The 24,231-nt window shown below is 42.6% G+C and overlaps 1 protein-coding gene and 1 long non-coding RNA gene across 2 annotated transcripts in view; one reads left to right on the top strand and one right to left on the bottom strand.

The window, feature by feature from the left end:
- Positions 1-24,231, top strand: part of PTPRN2 (protein tyrosine phosphatase receptor type N2) — a 604,238-nt gene that overhangs the window by 178,368 nt on the left and 401,639 nt on the right. Inside the window, exons 7-9 of the mRNA XM_081882780.1 lie at positions 9,390-9,635; positions 11,969-12,009; positions 13,324-13,715. Of these exons, the coding sequence (XP_081738906.1) occupies positions 9,390-9,635; positions 11,969-12,009; positions 13,324-13,715 (679 nt within the window). The remainder of the gene's footprint in view (positions 1-9,389; positions 9,636-11,968; positions 12,010-13,323; positions 13,716-24,231) is intronic.
- LOC309353480 lies at positions 1,740-24,208 on the bottom strand. Its single transcript, XR_014161895.1, has 3 exons — positions 24,175-24,208; positions 23,631-23,829; positions 1,740-2,196 (listed from the first exon to the last, which is right to left on the bottom strand). It is a non-coding gene; the product is annotated as an uncharacterized lncRNA (long non-coding RNA).

Genomic DNA, 24,231 nt, shown 5'->3' on the forward strand with positions numbered 1-24,231 from the left:
GGAAACCACCGTGGGGGAGATTCCTACAGGCATCTGGTTGACCACTGTGAGAACAAGATGTTGGTCTAGATGGGCCATTGGCCTGATCCAGCAGGCTCTTTTATGTTCTTATTTCTCTTAAGTTAACTCCTATGGGGAGCTGGCTCACCTCCCTGTGGCTTTGTGATGTTCTCTGCATGTGAAGAGTTGCAGACAGGCACGATGAAGACACAGCTGCAATAAGCAGAGCAGGGAGGACTATGTGTAGTGCTAGCAGCTGCCCAAGTGGCTGCTTCCTCCTCCTCCTCCTCAGCTGCAACAGGCCAGTGCTCATGCGCAGCTCAGCAGCTGTGGCTGCAAGTTGTGATTTGAAGCAGCTGGTGGTAGGAGTGCTGCAGGCACTCATCATTTGCTGCTGGGTGGGCAAAACAAAAGGTTTATTGTGTGACAACGGCCAACGGGAGCGCTAGGAGGTGAAAGCATGGACCCCACTATGCTAAGGGTTGGGTGGGGGCCTTAGAATTGGGACCACGTGTTTGTAGGTAGCAGTGCCTTTGCTCTTGTGAATTTAATTTGGCAGAGTCTGCAACATCACAATAGGTACCGTATTTTTCGCTCCATAAGACGTACTTTTTTCCTCCTAAAAAGTAAGGGGGGAAGTGTGTGCATCTTACGGAGTGAATGCAGGCTATGCAGCTATCACTGAAGCCAGCACAGCAAGAGGGAGAGCTGTGCAGCACCTCTTATTGTGCTGCCTTCCCAGTGAAGCAGGAGGAGGGACAGAAGTGAGCCCTTATGGAGCCGCTTCCGTCCCTCATCCTTCTTCGCTGGGAAGGCAGCACAACAGCCTTAGAGATAGCTGCGCAGCTTGCTCTGGCTTTTCAGGGAGGTGGGAGAAGGGTTGGAGGGCAACCCATCAGTCCCTTCTCCCACCTCACAGAAAAGCCAGCAAGAGCCACTCTATCTTTAAAGAGCTACGCCAAGTGCGTGTGTCTGCAGCTCTTGCGGGCTTTTCTTATTTTCCTCCTCTAAAAACTAGGTGCGTCTTATGGTCGGGTGCGTCTTACAGAGCGAAAAATATGGTGTAATCATTGTCAGCCCTTCTGGGGAGGTATATGCAGTGTTAGGTGGAGTTTTCTATTAATGGAAGGTAGGTAATGTTGGTGTGTAGAGCAACCTTTGCCAACCTGGTTCTCTCTAGATGTTTTGGGTGACAGTTCCCATCATTGTTGACCATTGGCCAGGATCCTCCCTTCGTAGAAACCTGAAGCATTATACATACCGTGCTTTACATATTGTTTCTCACCGTCTTCTCCTTCGTGTTTTTCTTTTGCTCCCAAATCCCATACACCTTTGAAGTGTTGCTATTTAGACAGAAGAGAGCCCAGTGTGTACATGCCCAAAGTGACAGGGTTCATGGTGAGGCAGCTGCCTGATAATAGGTTTCAAAAAACAAATTTTAATGTAAATGCAAGTCCAGGTGGCCCTGCACGTATCTGGAATAGGACTGCTGCTAGAGCAAACTAGGTCCATGCTGATTTCATTATCATGCACTGCCCTATTTCACCTTTCTTAGCAGGAATCTGCAGAGAAGAAATACTTAAAACTTACAGGGAACAATATGCTGCAAAATGCATTGGATTTTAACAGTTTGGCTTCTGCAGGCAAAACATTACAGAGCAACATGTTTAGGTACAATGTTGACCATTTAAGAAAAGTATTCCCACCCTCCAAATAGTTTCTTTCTCTTTAATATCTGTTCACAAATCAAGTGTTTTCTTAGCTTGTTGCCAGCAGTCAAACATTTTCTAATGAATCTTCCAATATACTTATGCCATATTTTTCAAATTGTGCCTGTGATTGCTCTTGGCTTCTATCTTCAGTGGTTGTCGGGCAATAGCAATGCTTCGTATTTTCGGCTTAGTTTTCTTTAAGATGTCAGTCTCCTCTAACAAGAAGCTTATCTTCAGGAGGTATTCCTAGCATCCTAGTGACTGCCCAGTGTGAGAAACAACACACTTCACAGAATGCAGACGATTTCTCTATCTTTGCTTTATTTAATGAACCAGAAAGATCTGCCAAATGTCTTTCAGTGGACTCTGGAGTGGGGCTGCTGGCCATTCATTTTCTCCTGTTGAATTTCTTTCCCCCTTATTTTCATTTTGCTTGAGATTACGACTGTGCTTTCCTATAGACTGTGAAACCTAGGGAAGGGAACTGAGGAGATAAGACATGATAGAATGAAAGAAAAGAAAATGAGTTGAAAACAAATGAAACTGAAATGGAAAGGTTTTATCAACAGGTTTTTTTTTATTCAGCAGTCTAGGGTTTCGCTGGATTGAACCCAATTTGCAGGGAGGGAGGGGAAAGCCCACCAGACAGCAATATTAAACTTACATGGTGCTTTATACTGAGCTCATAATTGACTTGTGCAATTGTGCACTATAGGAGTTTAAAATAGGCTATATTCTCGTTCTTTACTAAAAAAATTATCACCTTGGTGTCTGCTCTTCATGGTCATCTTTGCCATCTCGGCATAGTCCATCATCTTGGTTATCTTCACTTTCTTGGTTGGGACTTTCTCTTCCTTCCACTTCTGGGCAAAAAGCATTTGTCCACCATGGGGTTTCTCATGGCACAACCCACTTGGTTTTTCAACAGAGTTTACCCCAGACTTGCAAATAGCAGCTCACCCAAGTCAAGTAAAAAAAAGGTTGTTTCTGACCAGTGACAGACGTTTTGCAAAATACAGTTCTTCCTACCTGCCCCACAGCATTTAGGCAACAGATGACTAAAGTAGATAAGTTTAGGCTTGTGGGTCATTAGTGTCTGTGATTATATTTGCAAGCTTGATTGCACCATGGGGTGCTTTTATATAGAAGTATGTAATTATGGCTGCTAATGTAAATGTTTCATTCATTTAAATGTTATCCCACCATGTCTCAAATGAATAGGGCTCATTATAGTCATTTTTTAAAGCATTATATATATATATATATATATATATATATATATATATATATATATATATATATGCAGGTTTTGGTGTCCTCGGGTGTCTTCCCGTGTAAAAGTTGGGGTGTCTATGCGACGTTTCGACGAGGTCTCACTCGTCATCTTCAGGCTGGTGCTTTCGGCTTCTTGTTACTGGAACAGAGCAGGATCTCAGTGTTTGAGTTCCTATAAATACTGTTGAGGGGGTGTGGTGTATAGCCTCCAATGTTCTGGGCAGAGAGGAAGTTCCCAGGCTAGTGTGCCTTTTCTTCTTTTGTTCCTTAATTACTTGAGGGATATCTTGAGTGATTTCTTGAGTGATATCCTGAGTACCACTTAGGTGGGTCATTAGGTGTGGATTAGTTGCTAAAGTCTTTGTGTCTTGACCTCTTGAACTTTGTGAAGAGTTTTTCTGAGAAGATGGCTGTACTGCACTTAGTTGTGCTCTGGCTTGGCTTCGTGTATAGGGGCGAGCTGTGGTTTTGTGGCCTGTGTCAGCCAGATCTGTGTAGGGATTGCAGGGGGGTGCAGCATCCGGAGGTGCCACCATGGTTTGGCTACTGGATGGTGTCTGTAATTTATCTGTGGAGAGGGTCTGGGTTTGGGTCTGGTGTGGTTGATTGGTGATGGCGTTCTGTGTGCCTCTGGATCTGGTGTCAGTTTTTGTGGGGAGGGCTAATTTCCAGATGTCTGGCAAGCGGGATGTGTCGTCACGCTTGTTCATGTTGTGAGGGTGTTTCTCTATCTCGATGGCTTCCATGATTATTCTCTTGTGGTGATGTTCCATGTTAAAGAGCAATTTGGAATCTGCAAAATTAATTTCGTGTCCTGTTTCTTTCATGTGTTGGAAAAGAGAGGAAGTTTTTTCTTCTTTTTTGACGGCATTCTTGTGTTCTGCGATACGTGCATTTATTCGTCTGTTTGTTTGTCCAATGTACGTGGCTGGGCAGACTTTGCAGGGTATTTCATAGACCCCTTGGTTTTCCAACTGGATTTTATCCTTGGGGTTTCTGAGGATATTGGCTATTTTTTGGTTGGTGCAAAAGGCTGTTTTGATATTGTGTTTATGGAGGATTTTGCTAATTTTATCTGTAGTGCCCTTGATATAAGGAAGGAGGGCCATGCCATTGTTTTCTTCTGTGTCTTGGTTTTTTGGGGGTGTTTCTTTTACAGATAAAATTAGCAAAATCCTCCATAAACACAATATCAAAACAGCCTTTTGCACCAACCAAAAAATAGCCAATATCCTCAGAAACCCCAAGGATAAAATCCAGTTGGAAAACCAAGGGGTCTATGAAATACCCTGCAAAGTCTGCCCAGCCACGTACATTGGACAAACAAACAGACGAATAAATGCACGTATCGCAGAACACAAGAATGCCGTCAAAAAAGAAGAAAAAACTTCCTCTCTTTTCCAACACATGAAAGAAACAGGACACGAAATTAATTTTGCAGATTCCAAATTGCTCTTTAACATGGAACATCACCACAAGAGAATAATCATGGAAGCCATCGAGATAGAGAAACACCCTCACAACATGAACAAGCGTGACGACACATCCCGCTTGCCAGACATCTGGAAATTAGCCCTCCCCACAAAAACTGACACCAGATCCAGAGGCACACAGAACGCCATCACCAATCAACCACACCAGACCCAAACCCAGACCCTCTCCACAGATAAATTACAGACACCATCCAGTAGCCAAACCATGGTGGCACCTCCGGATGCTGCACCCCCCTGCAATCCCTACACAGATCTGGCTGACACAGGCCACAAAACCACAGCTCGCCCCTATACACGAAGCCAAGCCAGAGCACAACTAAGTGCAGTACAGCCATCTTCTCAGAAAAACTCTTCACAAAGTTCAAGAGGTCAAGACACAAAGACTTTAGCAACTAATCCACACCTAATGACCCACCTAAGTGGTACTCAGGATATCACTCAAGAAATCACTCAATATATCCCTCAAGTAATTAAGGAACAAAAGAAGAAAAGGCACACTAGCCTGGGAACTTCCTCTCTGCCCAGAACATTGGAGGCTATACACCACACCCCCTCAACAGTATTTATAGGAACTCAAACACTGAGATCCTGCTCTGTTCCAGTAACAAGAAGCCGAAAGCACCAGCCTGAAGATGACGAGTGAGACCTCGTCGAAACGTCGCATAGACACCCCAACTTTTACACGGGAAGACACCCGAGGACACCAAAACCTGCATTCCTGTACCCGTGAAAATCTACGAAAGCATATATATATATATATATATATATATATATATATATATATATATATATATATATAGTGGCACAAATCCCCCAAAGTAACAAAAAGATTAACAACTCATTCTGGGTTTGTCTACCAGGAATAGAGTATTATTATTATTATTATTAACATTTATAAGTGCCTACATTGTTTCTGGGTGCTGTGCATACATTACAAGATAAGGCAGTCCTTCCCTGCAGGCTCAGGCTCCAAGTGTCCCTATTTTCCAGGGACAGTCCCAGATTTACAGAAGATGTCGTAGTTTCTGATTTGATCCCAGAATGTCCTGCTTTTCCTTAGGATGTCCCTATTTTAATTGGAGTAATGTTGGAAACTATGGTAGGATGTCCCTATTTTCATTGGAGAAGTCCAGTCGCGGACGACTCTGGGGTTGGGGCGCTCATCTCGCTTTATATGCCGAGGGAGCCGGCATTTGTCCGCAGACAGTTTTTCCGGGTCATGTGGCCAGCATGACTTAGCCGCTTCTGGCGAACCAGAGCAGCGCACGGAAATGCCGTTTACCTTCCCACTGGAGTGGTACCTATTTATCTACTTTTGGCGTGCTTTCGAACTGCTAGGTTGGCAGGAGCAGGGACCGAGCAACATGAGCTCACCCCATCACGGGGATTCAAACCGCCGACCTTCTGATCGGCAAGTCCTAGGCTCTGTGGTTTAACCCACAGTGCCACCCACGTCCCATATTATGGAATAGGATGTCCCTATTTGCATTGGAGAAATGTTGGAGGATATGGAGTGAAAAAAGAATGGGAAGGGAAGAGGAAAGCGGGAATTAGGGCAGCTGCACCTTAACTGGCTGACGGATGGGACTAGGTTGGTCTCTTCCTTGCCGTTATATTTTTCTCTGGTGGTAGGAGGTGCAGCCTTTGAAATGGCTCAAGATCACGTGGATGGTGGCAGAAGCCAGTGTGTGCCTTCTTTGGCTTAGTTGCCAACTCCCCCCCCCCAACTTGTGGGTTTGATGAAGGGGTTGTGAGGCAGTGTACGTAATTCTGGGTGAGAAAAGGAAGATGGCTCTAAGTCCCTTGAATGAATGGGCACTATGAATCCCAGAAATAAACTCAGCTCTCTTATGTTCAGCTATTTATTTACTTATTTATTTGTTTCCTAATATTTATATAAGGGACACGGGTGGTGCTGGGGTTAAACCACAGAGCTTAGGACTTGTTGATCAGAAGGTCGGCGGTTCGAATCCCTGCAACGGGGTGAGCTCCCGTTGCTCAGTCCCTGCTCCTGCCAACCTAGCAGTTCGAAAGCACACCAAAAGTGCAAGTAGATAAATAGGTACCACTCTGGCGGGAAGGTGAACGGCATTTCCATGCGCTGCTCTGGTTCACCAGAAGCGGCTTAGTCATGCTGGCCACATGACCCAGAAGCTGTACGCCAGCTCCCTTGGCCAATAAAGTGAGATGAGCGCTGCAACCCCAGAGTCGGCCATGACTGGACATAATGGTCAGGGGTCCCTTTACCTTTTTTAATATTTATATACTGCTTGTTTGTAAAAAAAAAACCCCACAAAGAAACCTCCAAGTGGTTTACAAAAAGAATAAACCAATGGAAAACAACAATTTTAAAGATTTTTTTTTTAAGTTCAAAAGTGGAAGTGGATATGCTTTTTAAAATAATTTGTGTGCAGTCTTCTCATTTCACAAAAGAGGAGGAGAGGGGAGTTAGTGACCACCCCAAGCTCATGCAGACTTATTTACGTAACAAGAAACAATGGGTTACTTTTCATTCTGGACTGGGTAAAAATGTTCTCAGTCTATTGCCTATATTTTGGCACTGTTGGCTATCTCTTTTCAGATTCCTCCACTTACTTTTGTTTACTTTATGTATTTTTCATCTCCAATATCTTTTAATATTTTCTCCTTTGAAAACATCTGTTAATAACACATTCAGAAGTCTGTTGTTTGATTTTCTTTGTAGAAATCTCTGCTTTTTCTCATCTTGCCTCAGATGTCATCTTCCATTTATGTTCTTTGGGGGTCATTGATAAACTCATTTCCTTTACTCTGTCCACATCTGACATACATCAGAACAAAACGCAGCTAAAACTTTCATTTGAACAGACAGAAGATCCAATATATTTCGGAAAACATTTATTTACATTTTGTATTGTAGCATAAACAAATGAGATCAGGGTGGTTGTGTTAAAAGACAAGCCACTGGCATATTTATTTCCTGATATTGATGAAGATTAGGTCATAAAAATATAAATTATTATTATAAATGTAAATTAGCATGGATATATAATTAGATATTAAATTATATTTCAGCAACAAAAAATACTGTCTTTTCCAGCCAGGCAGGAGCCTGCATATACAAGACAGGTCAGCCCCACCAAGCAGTTGGCTATCTGGTAGTAAGTAGCTGGGTTAATGCTGAATGGTTGTTTAGCAAGTACCACAGTGAGCAGCACGTGGAATATCTGTATGTGCGAATTCTGTTGGCAGCAGCAATGTGGCTCCAAATATAATTGGGGCAAGCATGTTGGTGGCTGAAAACTTAGGGCTTAAACTGAAATTATAGGAAGTTTTGTCAGGGCTGGGAGTCAGGTCGCCAACAAAGCAATAATGCACCCAAGGTCAGTGAAGTCAATTCTTTATTCAAGGAAACAAACCACAGCTCAGCCTAGTGGTTTGCAGGAGGTCTTACCACGATGAAGCAGTTGCAGCAGGACTCCTCCTTTCCAGGGTCTTTCCCACACAGTCTCAGGCTTCGTTTGTGCACCCTCTACTCTTCCCGTTTCATTTCTCTGTGTGTTCTAGGAGACCAGAAGGGAGGGGAGCTGGTCACAGCAGGAGAGCGAGACTCCCTGGATTCTGCTCAGAGTCTGAACTGTGCTCTGCTGCAGCTCCTTCCTGTTCACTAAACCCTGTTACCTCTTCTGCTTCTGCCACCTCCTCCTCCCTGTTTGCTCCTTCCCCCTCTGACGATTCATCGACTCATCACTCATCATTGTCCCACCACCAATCCACTGGCTCTGAGCCTTCTTCCCCTGGGGATTCCTTGGCTGGTGCCTCCCCATCTCCCTGCACTCCTCCACATCCAGCCAGTCCATAATAGTTTTAAAACATGGCAATCTCCTCTGAGCTGCTCCTTCTCTCTTCAAGTTGGGAACTTCTGAGTGGAGAGTTTTAAGGCAATTTTGTAGGCTGGTGCACCTTGCATTTTGATTGGTTCGTTGTAGATATTTGAACCACCTGTCCTGTTTGGAGACTGTGGGAAGCTCCACCTGGGAATTTGTGTCAGGTAGAATGATAAGATGTGGGATTCCGATAAGAGCCCTCTGTTTCATGGCCAGTGTTAGATAGACTTCACAGGGATGGGTAATGACACTCTTGAGATCTCCCCATTGCCTCCCCACCCTCCAGTTAAGCCCTTTACATGACTGCGTAAGTCAAATTGATATTGCTGCTTCATAATTCAGTGGTGGTGATTTATTTACAGTCTTTGCTTCTTTTGGGGACACCTAGTAGAAAAATAGCTCTGGTCCTTTTATTTTTTTCAGCTGCATGTTTCTTATATGTAATTATATTGATGTGCCGTCTATTTTTACCCTGCAAAAACTACATTATGGTTGACTGAGTGTAATCATAATTTATTTCTATAGTTAAGCAGCTTTAGTACAGCCTAAGTTGATTTGTTAGGAAGTCTTGGTATAGGGTTTGTAATGGGGAGGGGAGGGAGAGACCACTAATGTGATAAAATAAATACTTTTTTTGTCCTCAGGATACAGGCCTTCCTGGATAAGCCATATTGGTCTGGGAAAAGTTTCGCCACTAATTTATCCCAGATCAATTGTTTCAGTAGGGCAAGGCATGTCCGGTGAGAAAAGTGATCTAATTACTGATTCGTATAAGAAGATAATCCCATGAATTAGTAACATTGAAACTATTCAATAAACACATTTGAATAAGAGGAGAGAGAGAAAAAAAACATTACCAAGGCTATATTTATGAATACAGATTAGCACAGAATAATGTAGTCAAGACTTCATAGATAATTAAATAGCTCCTACTGAGGACTGGAGCAGAGACTACAATGCTTTGTTTCGCTTTTCCTTGCACATACCATCAGACTTTTCATAAGTAATCAAGTTTCTCCTCCCTCCTTCCCTCCCTTCCCAAGAAATATTTATTCAGGATGTTCTGAGGGACCTGAAGAAACATCATGTGGATGTAGATAAGTTGAGCCCGCTAGAGCTGGACGAGATGGCAGATATCATTGCTGATGCCATTCAAGCTGTTGATGTAGATGAAGAAAAGAAGAATGCCGCTGGGAAGGTTGGAGGAGAGGCAGAAGAGAAGAGAGTGGATGCCGAAGGAAAAGATGATTATGAGATGGGATTAATGAGCGCCGGTTACCCTTTACAAGGTACTTTATCCACCATGGCAGCTTTCCTTTCCTTTCTAAAGGAATTCAGTCTTAAAACAACCTTGCACAAAGATGCAAAGAGGAGGAACTTACCTGCTCACCTGTCCCACTGCCGGCTCACTGCCCTGTTCTCCCTGCTGCTTGCTAGCTCCCCTCCACTTATCATTGCCTTACCGTTTTTTCCCCAGACCAAGATATTTTGCTGCCTGAGGTGAAGGACAAGATGGTTCCTCCCTGGCACATTCCACATACTGAAGTCAAACAGCCTGGCTGCCGAATCTTACTTCAGCACTAGTGACAGGACAGCAGCCAACACCACGGCAAGCTAGTTTAGGGGACAGGGACAGGTTGTGTAACCCACAATTCTGTCCTCCAACAGATGAGACCGGTCCCAGGGGGCAGGGGCTTAGGAGGAACACGCAGGGGGGTTCCACTGCTGCCCCACAGCATCTGTTCCCTGAGGAGATTATGCCACTTTGCCCAATAGTAGGGCCGTTCATGTAGCTTCCCTTTCCTCCTGCCATGATTATATTGTGTTCAGAGGGTGGGATGGGTGCTATTCATGCAATCCCAACTTGCTGTGGGCAGTTGGGTGAGTGCAGGTTGCTCCATGATTCAAAGGAGGAGATACCTGTTTGGGGAATGTAATTCCCACACATCTACCTCCTCATTAAAATTGCAAACTGCTGTCTCTATGCAGCTATTATCAACATAGGGGCAGTGAACCTCCTTGGATTGGGAGTACTGTGGGAGGTAGGTTAAAGCCTGCTCCCCAGTGTTTCATATTTACACGATATTACTGTTGCTATTAGCAGTGTGGGAACAGTACACTCTTCCTGGACACCCAGCTGATGGCTGATTGTAGGAAAAGGTGACTGGGCTTTAGAGTCCTGTGTGTTGCCCACCCTTGTCCTAAGCAACAAACTGATGCAATTAATTGTTCACTTGGTTAACCGATAGCACTGTTGTAAACAATTTAGATGCACCTCGTGAACAGGGCCGGATTTAGGTTTGATGAGGCCCTAAGCTACTGGAGGTAATGGGGCCCTTTATATGTCCAGCTGTCCTTTGTCAACAACAAATCATCACTGTTTTTTGTGTTGAATATATGCTATATGGTAATTTATGGACCTAATAGGTATCTAAAGCCATTTGCACATAACAAAATGTGTATTTTATCAAAGTAATTGTTGATATGAAATACAATTAAGCGGAAGTATATTTTTTTGGGGGGTGGCCAAGAGAGTGGGGCCCTAAGCTATAGCTTGTTTAGCTTATATGTAAATCCGGCACTGCTCATGAACCAGGCACTGCATTTAAGTGATCTGCTAAAATAATTAGCCATCAGTTTGGTCTAGATTACCCTCACGGTACCTTCCAACTCTACGGTTCTATGATTCTATGACCCATTCAGGAAAAGTAGAGCAGACATGGTACTAATTTGTTTTGGAGAACTCATAGTTTTGAGGCCTGATAAAAAAAAAAAATGTACTATCCAGTAAGAGTGGCCTGTGTGTTCCCAAATTCAGTTTCCTCGTCCCACTCTCACACAGGTCATTAGTCCTCTTATTAAGCCTTACAGCACCTCGTGTTCATTGATCAAATAGGTGCATGCAGATGCATGTGACAGGAAACATGTAAACAGCACATTGATTTACATGTGGATCATTTAAAAGTGTCTGAGCTTATTGCTGTGGATAAAAATGAGATGTGAACAGCTCCATTGTTAGGTCATTTTGTGACTCATGTGAAAGATGCACAAAAATCTGTTTTTCATGCTTATAAGCCTCACAAAGGCTTCCTGTTCCTATCCTAAAACAGGCAATTCAGTATCCTGTATTTACCTCTGAGTAGTCACAATAACCGAGAAACCATTATTTTGAAGTGCCTACTTTATTAAAATAAAGGATTAGATGAGCACATGAAATCCATTTTTCCCTGAAAAGTGCCTGAAATGAAAATCTGTTGCCTTTCTGCATTTATTACTGTAGCCATTATTTCTATGCTAGCAGAAAACATGGTATTGATTTTTTTTTTAAGGCACTGGTAAACAGAGGTAAATTCGTCGCCATACTATTGAACTAATTAATATAATGCACTCTTACAGTACTGCCTCCACTGATCTTCCATTAGCAAGCTGTCCAAATGGAGTCAAAGTGACGAACCTGATCTATGCTTTTACTTTCGCCTTTCAGCGGCAACATCTTAATGTTTAATGTACAGTAAATAACACCACAATCTATAGAAAAGCAAAGCTAGTACAGCAGTGTCTGCATTACACATGTAATGTTCTATAATGTCCCACAACACATGCTTGTTCAATGTTCCCACAGATGGAGGGGCACAGAATGAAGATGCCAGGACTAAAAATGAGGTAAATTGCATGTTTAAATATAAATATCGACAAACCATCGCACCAAATGCTTGTCATCCAAGATATGCTAAATATAATGTAATAAAAATAATTGATGTTCAGTTTACAACACAGTGACAACAGTGGAACACAGACGGAGGTGTACTTGCAACCATCAGTGGATTTCAGACAGTGGGAGTGGGGGCGTTAGCAGCAGCTAGCAGGGGAAAATTTATGTTTTGTCACTCACCAGTATTGCTCCTTTACCCCCCAAAATCAGTGAATGCCACCCCTCCCCAATTCACCACCTGTGAATGCACCAGCAAAATTCAGAGTAGCATTCTTATTCACCTCTAAAAAGTGGATGAGATATGTGTGCTATAGATGCCTCAGCTAATTTGCTAGTTTGTTCCTTTATTAAATTTATATGCTGCCCATGATGGCAAAAACATAAGGCACGGAAATGCTGTTTACCTTCCTGTCACAGCGGTACCTATTTATCTACTTGCACTGGTGTGCTTTCGAACAACTAGGTTGGCAGCACCTGAGACGGGAGCAACGGGAGCTCACTCCCATTGGCGGGGATTCGAACCGCCAATCTTCCGATCAGGAAGCCCAAGAGCCTCAGTGGTTTAGACCACAGCACCACCCGTGTCCCTATTGTGCTGCTCTTAACACCACCTAAGAAGGTGCATGGGAATGGAACTTCACAGCAGATTTTAATTGAATTTCAAGTCATGTTTCTGAAACACAAAGCAGAAGAAGAATCCAGAATTTGGTCTTAGACAGTTCCCCCCTCCAAAGAGTTAAGAATTTAGACTAAGTGATGGGGCTGTTTCTAGATCTCAAGGCTAGCTGATTTGAAAGACCCAGAATTTGAAATCATAACTTGGTGGAAAGACTTGGTAGCCTCATGCCACTGTCAGCAGGAAGACTTGAATTGAGTCAAACAGGGATGTCTAGGGCTCCTTCGTGTAACATAAGGCTGGGCAAAAAGAAATTAATGATAATGCTTTAGATTTAGACATACTTCAGTGCTTCCAAAAGATGAAGCCTCTTAAGATCAGTCAAATTTAAGAAGAGAAAAGCAGTTTCGGGGAAAATACAGGCAACATTTTCTAAGCTGCAATCTAAGAGCTGTCAAAAGTTGCACCCCAGGCTAAAGTGATTTCTAGTTTTCATCTTTCATAAGTGGACAACAGGGTCTACTCATGTACTTAGTATAGCTTCAGGATTTTGTTAGTTTTGGGCCCTTGAATTTCACATAGATACCCCATTAATGAGTGTTCAAAATTGTTATGAATGACACTGCTTGTTTTTGTTTTTGTAATATAGGAGGACCATTTGAGTAAAAAACTACTTGATTTCCTGAATGAAGATATCGCAGCTGAAAATCTTCTTAGGGAGCCCATGTCCAAAGAATCTTTTAAAACAGAAATGAAGAAGTCGGAGGATTTAGATCTCTCCTCCTCTTCCTCTGAGGAGGTGAAGGTTGGGGTTGAAAATGTGAAGAGCGAAACATTCTCCAGGGAGTTGATAGCTGAAAAGAAAGCTGAGTCGGAACCTAACTCTCAAGAGCTGACTGAGCTTCATCACTGGATTAAGAATACTTTGATTCAGGATAAAACTGTCTATGAAGAAACTCAAAATAAATTGGGAGAAGGCCTTCAGCTGGATGCCAAGCCTTCTAAAGAGGATGAATATGGATACATCGTGACAGAGAAAGAGTAAGTGTAAATTTTTGTTTGTGTCTGTGTGTGCATATATGTGTGTTTAAAATATAGAATGGTTAAAATAGGTTATTTGTGAATACTGAAATATTTATTTAATTTTTCAAATGTATGTACTGGGTTTTCCCAGTAGTGATGTATGGAAGTGAAAGCTGGACCATAAAGAAGCCTGATCGCCAAAGAATTGATGCTTTTGAATTCTGGTGCTGGAGGAGACTCTGGAGAGTCCCATGGACTACAAGAAGATCAAACCTATCCATTCTGAAGGAAATCAGCCCTGAGTGCTCACTGGAAGGACAGATCGTGAAGCTGAGGCTCCAATACTTTGGCCACCTCATGAGAAGACTCCCTGGAAAAGCCTCTGATGTTGGGAAAGATGGAGGGCACAAGGAGAAGGGGACGACAGAGGACGAGATGGTTGGATAGTGCTCTCGAAACTACCAGCATGAATTTGACCAAACTGCGGGAGGCAGTGGAAGACAGAAGTGCCTGGCGTGCTCTGGTCCATGGGGTCATGAAGAGTCGGACACGACTAAACAACTAAACAACAACAAATGTGCCCCCAGGTCTGCTAAATATCCAAGCAGCTCACAGTAACATCCAAGAAACAGTGTCTGTAGTTCAAAATACTAGAACAGCAAATAATGTAAAACCTGCGGCATCCATTTCAATGCTAAGAGTAAAATGACCTTATCAGTGTGATATCTTTTAAAAACTTTTTTTTAAAAAAGTCACCCAAATGCTTTTTTGTTAGCTACTATCTTCCTGAACTGCTTTGACAGAAAAGCCAGAGCTTCCACATTTCCTGTGAAAATACATAAAATGAAGGCCATTTATCTACTTCTCTCACTGTCCTTTGGTGGCCTTGTGGACTGCAGAGTACATTAGTAGCAGTATTAATGGTTTTACAGATGTGCTCTTTGAATATTAGGCTTCACAGTGCAAAATATGATGAATGTTGTACATTAGGATTCTTGGCCCAATTTTCCTGTGGTAAATACTGAAAGTAGCACTGCTGTTGTAGGCGAGACAAATGCTAAAATCAAATGTGTACTTAGGAGTAAACTCTACTGAACTCATCAAGGCTTTCTTCTTGCCGAACATATCTAGGATTAGGCTGTGTGCATCTCTTCGTTTAAGCAGTTGAGCCCTGGTCAGTGTGGTGCTGATACAATTTATGCTGGGAACATTCTTCTGTTTATAGGTAGAAAGGTTGTGGAATTCGAGTTTGCTTATCGTACCTTGGCTTTCAGAAACACTGCCTGAACAATGCTGCTGTGATCTGTCATGTTAGGCTGCTGGGGGAAAGGGACCCTGGAACAGATAGTTGTCACCAGGATATTTTGAGTAAACCACTGAGCTTGTCCAAGATTTTCCTCAGTCCTTTAAAAAATAAAAGAAAATAAAACTCTGGGTGTGTTAATAATGCCCTGTTTACCTTCTGAGCAGAAAACCTGGACTCATTGAATTGTAGAGTTGGAAGGGACCACAAGTTTCCCTGCAATGCTCAAACCCACAACCCTTAGATTAAGGGTACTGTGCTCTACAGACTGAGCTATCCAATCCATGAAGGATTGGAAACATGGTTTTTTCTAACTATGGTGGAGGGCCAGGACACCTGTGGACCTCCTGATGGTGTTTATCCACAACTCCTATGATTCTGCCAACAGGCCATGCTGTAGTAGATGGGAGCTGAAGTCCAACAACAACTTGAGAGCTGCAGGTTCCCTATTCCTACCAAAGGGGTGTGATGAATGCACTTAACAACAACAACAACAACAACAACTTCTATTTATTTAGCTCATTTTTCTGTAGGTTCATATAAATTTCACCAGAAAGAAATGTGTAGACATCCCTCCATACATTTCAGAGTCGTACACCAAATCATAGAATTTGCAGAGTTGGAAGAGAACCACAAGGGTCATCTCATCCAGCCCCCTGCAATGCAGGAATATTTTGCCCAAGGTGGGGTTTGAATCCACAACCTTGAGATTAAGCGTCTTGTGTCCCCTACCAACTGAGCTATCCCAGCTGCTACTAAATCTAAGCACAAAGTAGCCTTAAGTAACGTGTATTTGAAGAGGGCGTGCTTTGACTGGAGAGTAAAAGAATGGAGGGAGATGATAACAGAGACGAGTTAACTGGTAGATTATGGGGCCAAGTGGTCTGTCGTGGTCCAGTTGCTCTTTCTGATATGCGGAAAGGAGCGGTGCGATAGCAAGAAGCGAAGAAGGGTGGTGGTAGAGCCTAGAGCACAGGCAGCTGGAAGAGAAGCTGTAAGGTTAAGTTACATTCAATGGTTAGTGTCAGTTTGGAGAAGGACTTTAAGATTAAATAGAGAGTGGAGAGAGAGAGGTTTGCAGCATAGAGGCCTGGAGCAAGCAAAGCTTATTCCTTTATTATCAAGACCAATTCCCCAGCTGAAATTTGGTAGAGGTTTAATTTTTCTGAATTATGGAAATATATGTAACATAGACACTCTTGACATTTTCATAGTTCAAGGATGTCAAAGCTACACAGTTGTAAGCAAGTTTTTTTTCTTTTAAAACAAAAACACAGCTCGCGAAAGATAAAGAAAGCAATAGAACACAACTAAAAATGATACCTGGAGTCCAAAGCTTTTTTTATTTTTAATACCGTTTATTCCTATAATCATCTCTTGCTTTATTGAAACTGTACATTGTGGTTGCTGCTTGTCAGAATTTTATTAGCAGAAGTGGTTATAATAAAGGAACAAAATCCTTTCAGCAGAAACGAACCCTCTGTTGGTAAAAGGGGTCTTGCATATTCATGCACAGAGGTTAATAGCTTGGAGTTCTTTTTCACTTTGCGATTTCAGATGTAACTGGGGGCGGGGGGGGGGGGTTGCACTCAGCAGTATGGTTAGAAAGATGTCAGAGGTGATTCATTCACACTTGGATTCTCAGTGTGTGTGTTTTTGTTGGCTCCAGAGCCTTGATTCAAGGAAATTGCTTCACTGTACTGTGAAGACCAGGTATTTTAATTGTGTCATAGAGCAGAGACAAATATTTTCCTCAAAAGTTCCCAAAGAAGTGATTTGTGATAGTTTTGAAGATTTGTCAAAATGGCAGCCTGCTTATCAGTACAGTGGTACCTCGGGTTACAGACGCTTCAGATTACAGACTCTGCTAACCCAGAAATAGTATCTCGGGTTAAGAACTTTGCTTCAGGATGAGAACAGAAATTGTGCCATGGTGGCGCAGCGGCAGCAGGAGGCCCCATTAGCTAAAGTGTCTCAAGTTAAGAACAGTTTCAGGTTAAGAACGGACCTCCGGAACGAATTAAGCTCTTAACCCGAGGTACCACTGCCGTTAGAACAAATAGGTCACTCCTGCTTTTTGTTGAGTGACCTTTCAGTAACCTGTACTGATCCATAGTAAGCACTGGTGCTAATCTTAGGGGTGAGTTAACAGTTTCAGTATAGACAAATCCTCTCAGGTGCTGCTTCAGCATTTTATTTTGGGTGGAAAGTGTTCAAAACGGATAACTTCCCTGTATGCTGGTCCTTCCTGCAGAATTTGACCTCAGTCCATGATATGGATGCTATGCCCGTCCCCTATAGTAAATCCAAAAGCGTACAAGTTAAATGTGCATAAGTTATTCTTCATAACTTTCCTTCCAGAAGAGCTAGAGACTTTTTTATTAAAAAAATGAAAGCTCAAAGCTTGGCACCAAAAAAGGCCCTCATGGGTATTGGGATAGAAATACGCACCCTAATCAACTAGCCTCCACTGACGTGTCGGGGACTGGCTGGCTGGATGATGAGTGGTTGGAGGCAGCAACCAGGGAACCCTCAAGGGAAACCCCAGAGGAGGAATGCTCAGAGCCCTGGGATTGGTGGTGGAAAACTGAGGAGAGGTCAGAGGGAGAAGTGTAGGAAGAGTTGTTGGATGCTGAAGGGCCACAGGATTTTGTGAAGAGGGAGAGCCTGTGACAGGGAGCATTTCCGACTCAGAGGATGAAGCAGAGGAGTGGGGGCAAGAGCCTTCAGAAGAATACAGGAAGCCTGCCTCTCCTTGATTGTCTCCAAGGACAAACAGAGTGATGCATCAAGCAGAACAGATATTAGAGCTGCCCAGACACAGTTTGAGACTGCTTGGGAAACATCTGTGAAAGGAGGAGCCTTAGAGGGAGCTGGAGGCGGAGACCGTCAGCCCTGGGAACTGCTCTATAGGGGCAAGACTTACTGGGAAGTGTTGCTGAGCAGTATGCTGTTATTTTGAATAACTTCTCTGACAAACTCTGCTCCTTGCTTGCTGACCCATGTTTGACTCCAGCCCTGACAAGGAGTTAAGGAAAGGAAGAGTGGTAACAACACAACAAACTGAAATATTAAAATTCAACAATGGCAATTGCCTGTTTGTTCCAAAGGTATCCTCTCAGTCAGCAATGTATATTAATAACTTGGGGTGGGCAGGCTAATTCCACTCGTACTACACATATCTGCACTTATTCTAGGGGCATAACTGGCAGAAAGGCCTTGGAAAATAGGGGTAGAAAAGGCAGGGGCATATGAAAGGAGAAGGCGAAAGCTCGATAAAGGAAATGGATCAAGGAAGCGCAAAGAGAAAGACTGGAGGAAGGTGATACAGGTCAATGAGGGAAAGGGCGAAGACTGGGGTGAGGAAGGAAAGAGAAAATTGATACAGAGGGGAGAAACACATGATCAGGAGGCTGCAGAAGCAAAGAAGGTTGAAGGTCACACGTTGATTCTACGAAACCTTTGACTACACATCTCTTGTTTTCCAGGAATCGGCAGAGATATCTACTTAGCGCTATGATATTTTCTGGCTAAATAAATCCTGGCTGTGTTTTACGAGTGGGAAAATAAAGTCACTTAAAAAAAAAAAAAACCCCCACACAAATCCAGCAACAAAACCTTATATAACCATTGGAGAGCAAATTCATTCTGTAGCATGTAGTAGGAAGAACTCATATATTTCTGAATTTCTTGGGAAAGGATGGGATTCGCTTCAACCTCAACACTTTGCAGAATCTTTGCAAAGCTTTGGGGAAAATTGAAAGTTACAGACTTACACAAACCCGTAGTGAACCTCCCCAAAGCCCGCAAATAATTGATTCAAATTTTCCCAGTTTTTGTGTACTTATCTAGTTCATACCCCACCCTTCCAAAGTAGAGGGCGTCATTGGTTATAAAACCATCATAAAGCAACTTCGCTATTAAAGAGGTTTAAAAATTAATAACATTTACACTCACCAGGTCTATATGCTTTCACCATCTGTTGCATCCGTAGGCATTTAAGAGGTTGCAGATGGTCCTGCTTCCTTCCAGTTCTATTCATGCTTTTGTTGCTCCAAAGCACACAACTCTCTATAGCCTTATTTTACTCTTGCCTCTGTTCCTCTGTGCCTGGTGACTCCAGATTAAGTTAAAGGAAGCAAATGGTCCCAGGGAGTCTTTTATTTTTTTGGCTGCCCCCGCCCTGCTCAATTGTGGATGGTCAACAACCATCCTGTGTGCCCAAAGCTTATGAGATTAATTTGGAATAAATTGCATTGCAGGTTGCAGGTCAGTTTTAATCCATAATAGAGAATGGATTATTAAGAACGATATTGTATGTGTTCTAAAAAAAAGTAAAAAAGTTTTGTTTGTGGAAGAAATCTTTCCTAATACTTTACTACTGCTCTGCCATAGCAGTATGTGGTGAACTAGGCATCAAAATATATGATCCCCCAGATACAAGAAGCTGGCAGTTAAAACTCCCTCAATCTTCATTTCTTCCTAGTGGTGATAGCTGTATAACACTGTTTTAAGGATCAGTGCACATGACTGACCTGAACGCTATTCTCCTCTTCTGCTGGTAGTAAATTTCTGCTTGTGTGGATGCGGTTATCCAACTTGTCAGGGGCACCATCTACTGGGGGAGGAGGCCGAGAGCCAAGGGTCCCCCAAATTTTCAAGGGAGTGGCTTGGGGCCCCTCAAAATCCCATGGTGGTTGTGCACACAACGTGCGTGCATACTGTGTGACATGGTATGTCACATGCGCCCACTGTGTGGCATGCGCGAGTGATGTCAGCACATCAAACGGCATGTGCACACAGCTGGTGCCTGCCCCCTCGATTGCGGGGGAAGGTCGGCGCACTTTCAACTTGTTTTTCACAAGCAGAATCAGCGGTTTTGCGTAAGTTGGTGCTTGAAGAGTTCCCTTTCATTAAGTTTGCAAATTCTACTATCCCTTGATTCCTCTCTCCCTTCTAGCTAAAGAGCACTGCCTCCCCACCCCGTATCTTCTTATTTGTGGCTCACAAAAGGAAAGGGAGAGGTACCTCTTCAATCACCGATTACAGTTTAGCCCACAATGATTTAAGTAGGGATACAAAAATGGCAAACAAATGAGATTATCCTATTCACCACAATAAGGTATTTGGCATCAGGGTGGATACTGAGAGCAGATGTCATGATCAGAGTACTTCTGTGTGCTGGAGTATGAAAAGCAATGACAAACCTAGACAGCATCTTAAAAAGCAGAGACATCACCTTGCCAACAAATGGCCGTGGAGTTAAAGCTATGGTTTTCCCAGTAGTGATGTATGGAAGTGAGAGTTGGACCATAAAGAAGGCTGATCAAAGAATTGATGCTTTTGAATTATGGTGCTGGAGGAAACCCTTGAGAGTCCCATGGACTGCAAGAAGATCAAACCTCTCCATTCTTAAGGAAATCAGCCCTGAGTGCTCACTGGAAGGACAGATCCTAAAGCTGAGACTCCAATACTTTGGCCACCTCATGAGAAGAGAAGACTCCCTGGAAAAGACCCTGATGTTGGGAAAGACGGAGGGCACAAGGAGAAGGGGACGACAGAGGATGAGATGGTTGGACAGTGTTCTCGAAGCTACCAGCATGAGTTTGACCAAACTGCGGGAGGCAGTGGAAGACAGGAGTGCGTGATGTGCTCTGGTCCATGGGGTCATGAAGAGTTGGACACGACTAAACAACAACAAAATGTATGAATGTTTTCCATTTAATATGGAAACGCTGCGGAAGTGTTGTATAACTCACAGGCAAAGGCAAATTCTGATAAGGAAGCACTCTCTTATTGCCTCTGTTGTAGGTGGAGCCAGCATGTATTTGAAATGTGGCCCACCCCCCTACTAAAGCTTTATTTGGTGTCACATTTCCATAATAGCCCCTGCGAATGGATCCCTCCTTCATTCCTACGTTCCTGTTACCTTTCTCATGATATGTAATTTCCATTGACCTTCATAGTCTGACCACTGAAATTGATTTTTGCAAAGTGTCATCTGCTTTATAAATTGGTCTGGACTTGAATCTGTCTTGAGTTAAAAGGTTTAAATTTCACACCTATTTGCGGTGGGGAAGGAAGAGAAGGAAGGTAGGTGCGCAAAATGTGGCAAGCAGAGATTTGCTGTCTTGTCAAAACAGAAGTAAGCTTATGAATGTTCAGTAGCTAATAAAGCCTTAGAGGAAACAAGTCTGGGGGAAATGGATTGGAGCCAGATGAAGTTAAATTGCAGTGTTCTTAATAATCATTACCACAGGCTTGTTTGAGCTCTCAGGTAACAGAACTCTGCAGGATCCATTCCTGCCACAACATGGCTACGAAGCACAAATCCTGTTTACACGTGGGTTGCTGCATGCAATAACTCTTCTACATTTTAATTTTATTTATTTTTATTTTTTTTATAAATATTTATTGGAGTTTTTAGAAAAAAGAATACAATGATAATAAACAGTGTTGCATTGTTTTAACAAAATTTCATACCATCCTTAAACTTCCTCACATCTCCCGTTCCCACTTGCATCATTAATAAATTTTTGTCAAGCAAATTATCATCTTATTTCCAAATTGTAACCACTTATTTAAGTACAATAAAATAATTCTCCTACCAATTTGTTTCTCTTAATCTCTCTTATCATCAAATTCTGATCTATTTTAGTGATGGCCAATTATTTATAACCAAGCATCCCTCTTAACATTCCACTAAATCACAATGTTTCTGTAGATAAGTCTTGAATTTCTTCCAATCTTCTTCAATCCTTTCTTCTCCCAGGTCTCGGATTCTGCCAGTCATCTCCGCCAGTTGCATATAGTCCATCAGTTGCATCTGCCATTCTTCCAGTGTGGGTAGATCTTGAGTTTTCCAGTTCTTAGCGAGTAGTATCCTTGCTGCTGTTGTTGCATACATAAAAAATGTTCTATCTTTTTTTAGCACCTTCTGGTCGACAATGCCCAGAAGAAAGGCCTCTGGTTTCTTGGTAAAGGTATACTTAAATACCTTTTTCAGCTCATTATATATCATTTCCCAGAAGGCCTTCACTTTAGGGCAAGTCCACCAGAGGTGGAAGAATGTTCCTTCATTTTCTTTACATTTCCAACATTTGTTATCAGACAAATGGTATATTTTGGCAAGTTTAACTGGGGTCATGTACCATCTGTATATCATTTTCATTACATTTTCTTTCAAAGCATTACATGCAGTAAAGTTCAGCCCAGTGGTCCACAACCTTTCCCAGTCCTCAAACATAATGTTATGCCCAATGTCCTGCGCCCATTTTATCATAGCCGACTTAACCATTTCGTCCTGTGTATTCCATTTCAACAGCAAGTTATACATTCTTGAAAGTACCTTAGTCTTTGGTTCTAACAATTCTGTTTCCAACTTCGATTTCTCCACCTGGAACCCTAGCTTCTTGTCACTTTTAAAAATTTCTTTAATCTGAGCGTAATGTAACCAGTCTCGCACTTTATCCTTCATTTTCTCCATACTCTGCAATTTCCTATTGTCTCTGTCTTTTTCTAACAGTTCCCAATATTTTGGCCAGTAGGCTTCCATATTGGGTCTTTTCCAGGCCTTAGCTTCCAAAGGTGAGAGCCACCTTGGAGTTTTATTTTCCAGTAAGTCTTTATATTTTGTCCAGACATTTTAATTTTAAATGATTCAAGATTTAGTTAGAGTTCAAGTCGCAAGGCTGTATTCTATACAGGCAAAAGGTATCCATTTGTATATGGGAAGATGTGGGGCTGTCGTTTAGTGCTAGAAATTGTGTTTTGCATGCAAAAGGTTTCAGGTTCAAATCCCGGGCATTGGGTCCAACCAAATTTGTGCGTGAGCCTTGACATGTTTGACATATACCTGAAAGAGTAACACAATGCAAATGAGGAAGGGAGTCTCACTGTGGTTGGCTGCTCAACTTTACGCTTCATTCTTCCTTTGCAAAGCAAGTATGGCCCAAAGTAGAAAACATTCCAAATTAGCTCTCAACAATGGCTTGTACAGTGGCATTCGCTTGAAGAGAGATCTCGCAAAAGCAAATATTGAGTAAAACAAGTCTGCCGATTGCACCTAGGGAAATCCCACTAAGTCTGTTCTCTCCAAGTTCACTTCTTGGCAAAACATATTGTTGTTTTTGTTTTGGGGAAAGTAAATTTCCACAAAGGGCAAAGTTTTGTTATGACTTACAGACTGGTTCTTAATGATAAGAGAGAGAGAGAGAGAGTCATCATGTATGAAAGGCTACTTCTCAGAGCATGAATAAGTGCCCAGTGAGTTACCCCAAGGGTATGTGGAGGATTTAAAATTCCACGTGGATTTAAATACATTGACGGATTAAGAAGCACAATGGCTGATGAATTCCAGGGTAATGGATTGGTAGAAGACAGCTCTTATATTTTGAAAATATAAAGTCTGAGAATAAAAATATAATGTCTGCTCACCCAGACTCTGAGGTTTTGGAGTGTGGAGGAAACGCATGGTTGCCTGATAAGTTGTTTCATTAAATCTTTTGTGTGTGAATGAAAGAGCAGATGCATATGACTCGTATGCTGTTGTTGCTGAGTTTGAGAGTATTTCAGTACAGCTGTAAAAGTACAGATGGAAATTTCCAAGAAGATCAGTTTGAATTGCTCACATACACATGGATGCTGACGTCTCCCCAAACCAGCAGCCTGGGAGTCCTCAACTCCGACTCTTGAGACCAACTCTGTCAGCTCAGGCAGGAAGACTACCGGGCAGCAAGATGGGCGGTAAACCAAGAGAATCCGTAATCTGTCCCAATTGCCCAATGCCAGGAACACTCACTCTAGATCTCCCACAACTGGACAGAGAGCCTGGAGAGAGAGAGAAAGAGAGAGATAGAGAGAGATAGAGATAGATAGATAGATATAGATAGATAGATATAGATAGATAGATAGATAGATAGATAGATAGATAGATGATAGATAGATAGATAGATAGATAGATAGATAGATAGATGATAGATGATAGATAGAATCTCTATACATCTCAGCAACTCCACCTCCCTACCCTTAAGTCTGCCCTGATGCTGCACTGAGTACTCAGGTTGGCACAGCTGGTTGAGACCAACCCACTCTGCTCATCCACCCAGGTCTCGGTTATACAGACCAGATCAGTCTCCTCATCCACAATCAGATTATGGGTGAGGAAGGTCTTACTAAGAGCTGACTTGGCATTCGACAACGACAGCTGACCCAAAATTCGCCAGGTTGGAG

This window comes from Podarcis melisellensis (assembly GCF_964234715.1).
Source record: "Podarcis melisellensis genome assembly, chromosome: 12".
NCBI classification, from domain to species: Eukaryota; Metazoa; Chordata; class Lepidosauria; order Squamata; family Lacertidae; genus Podarcis; species Podarcis melisellensis.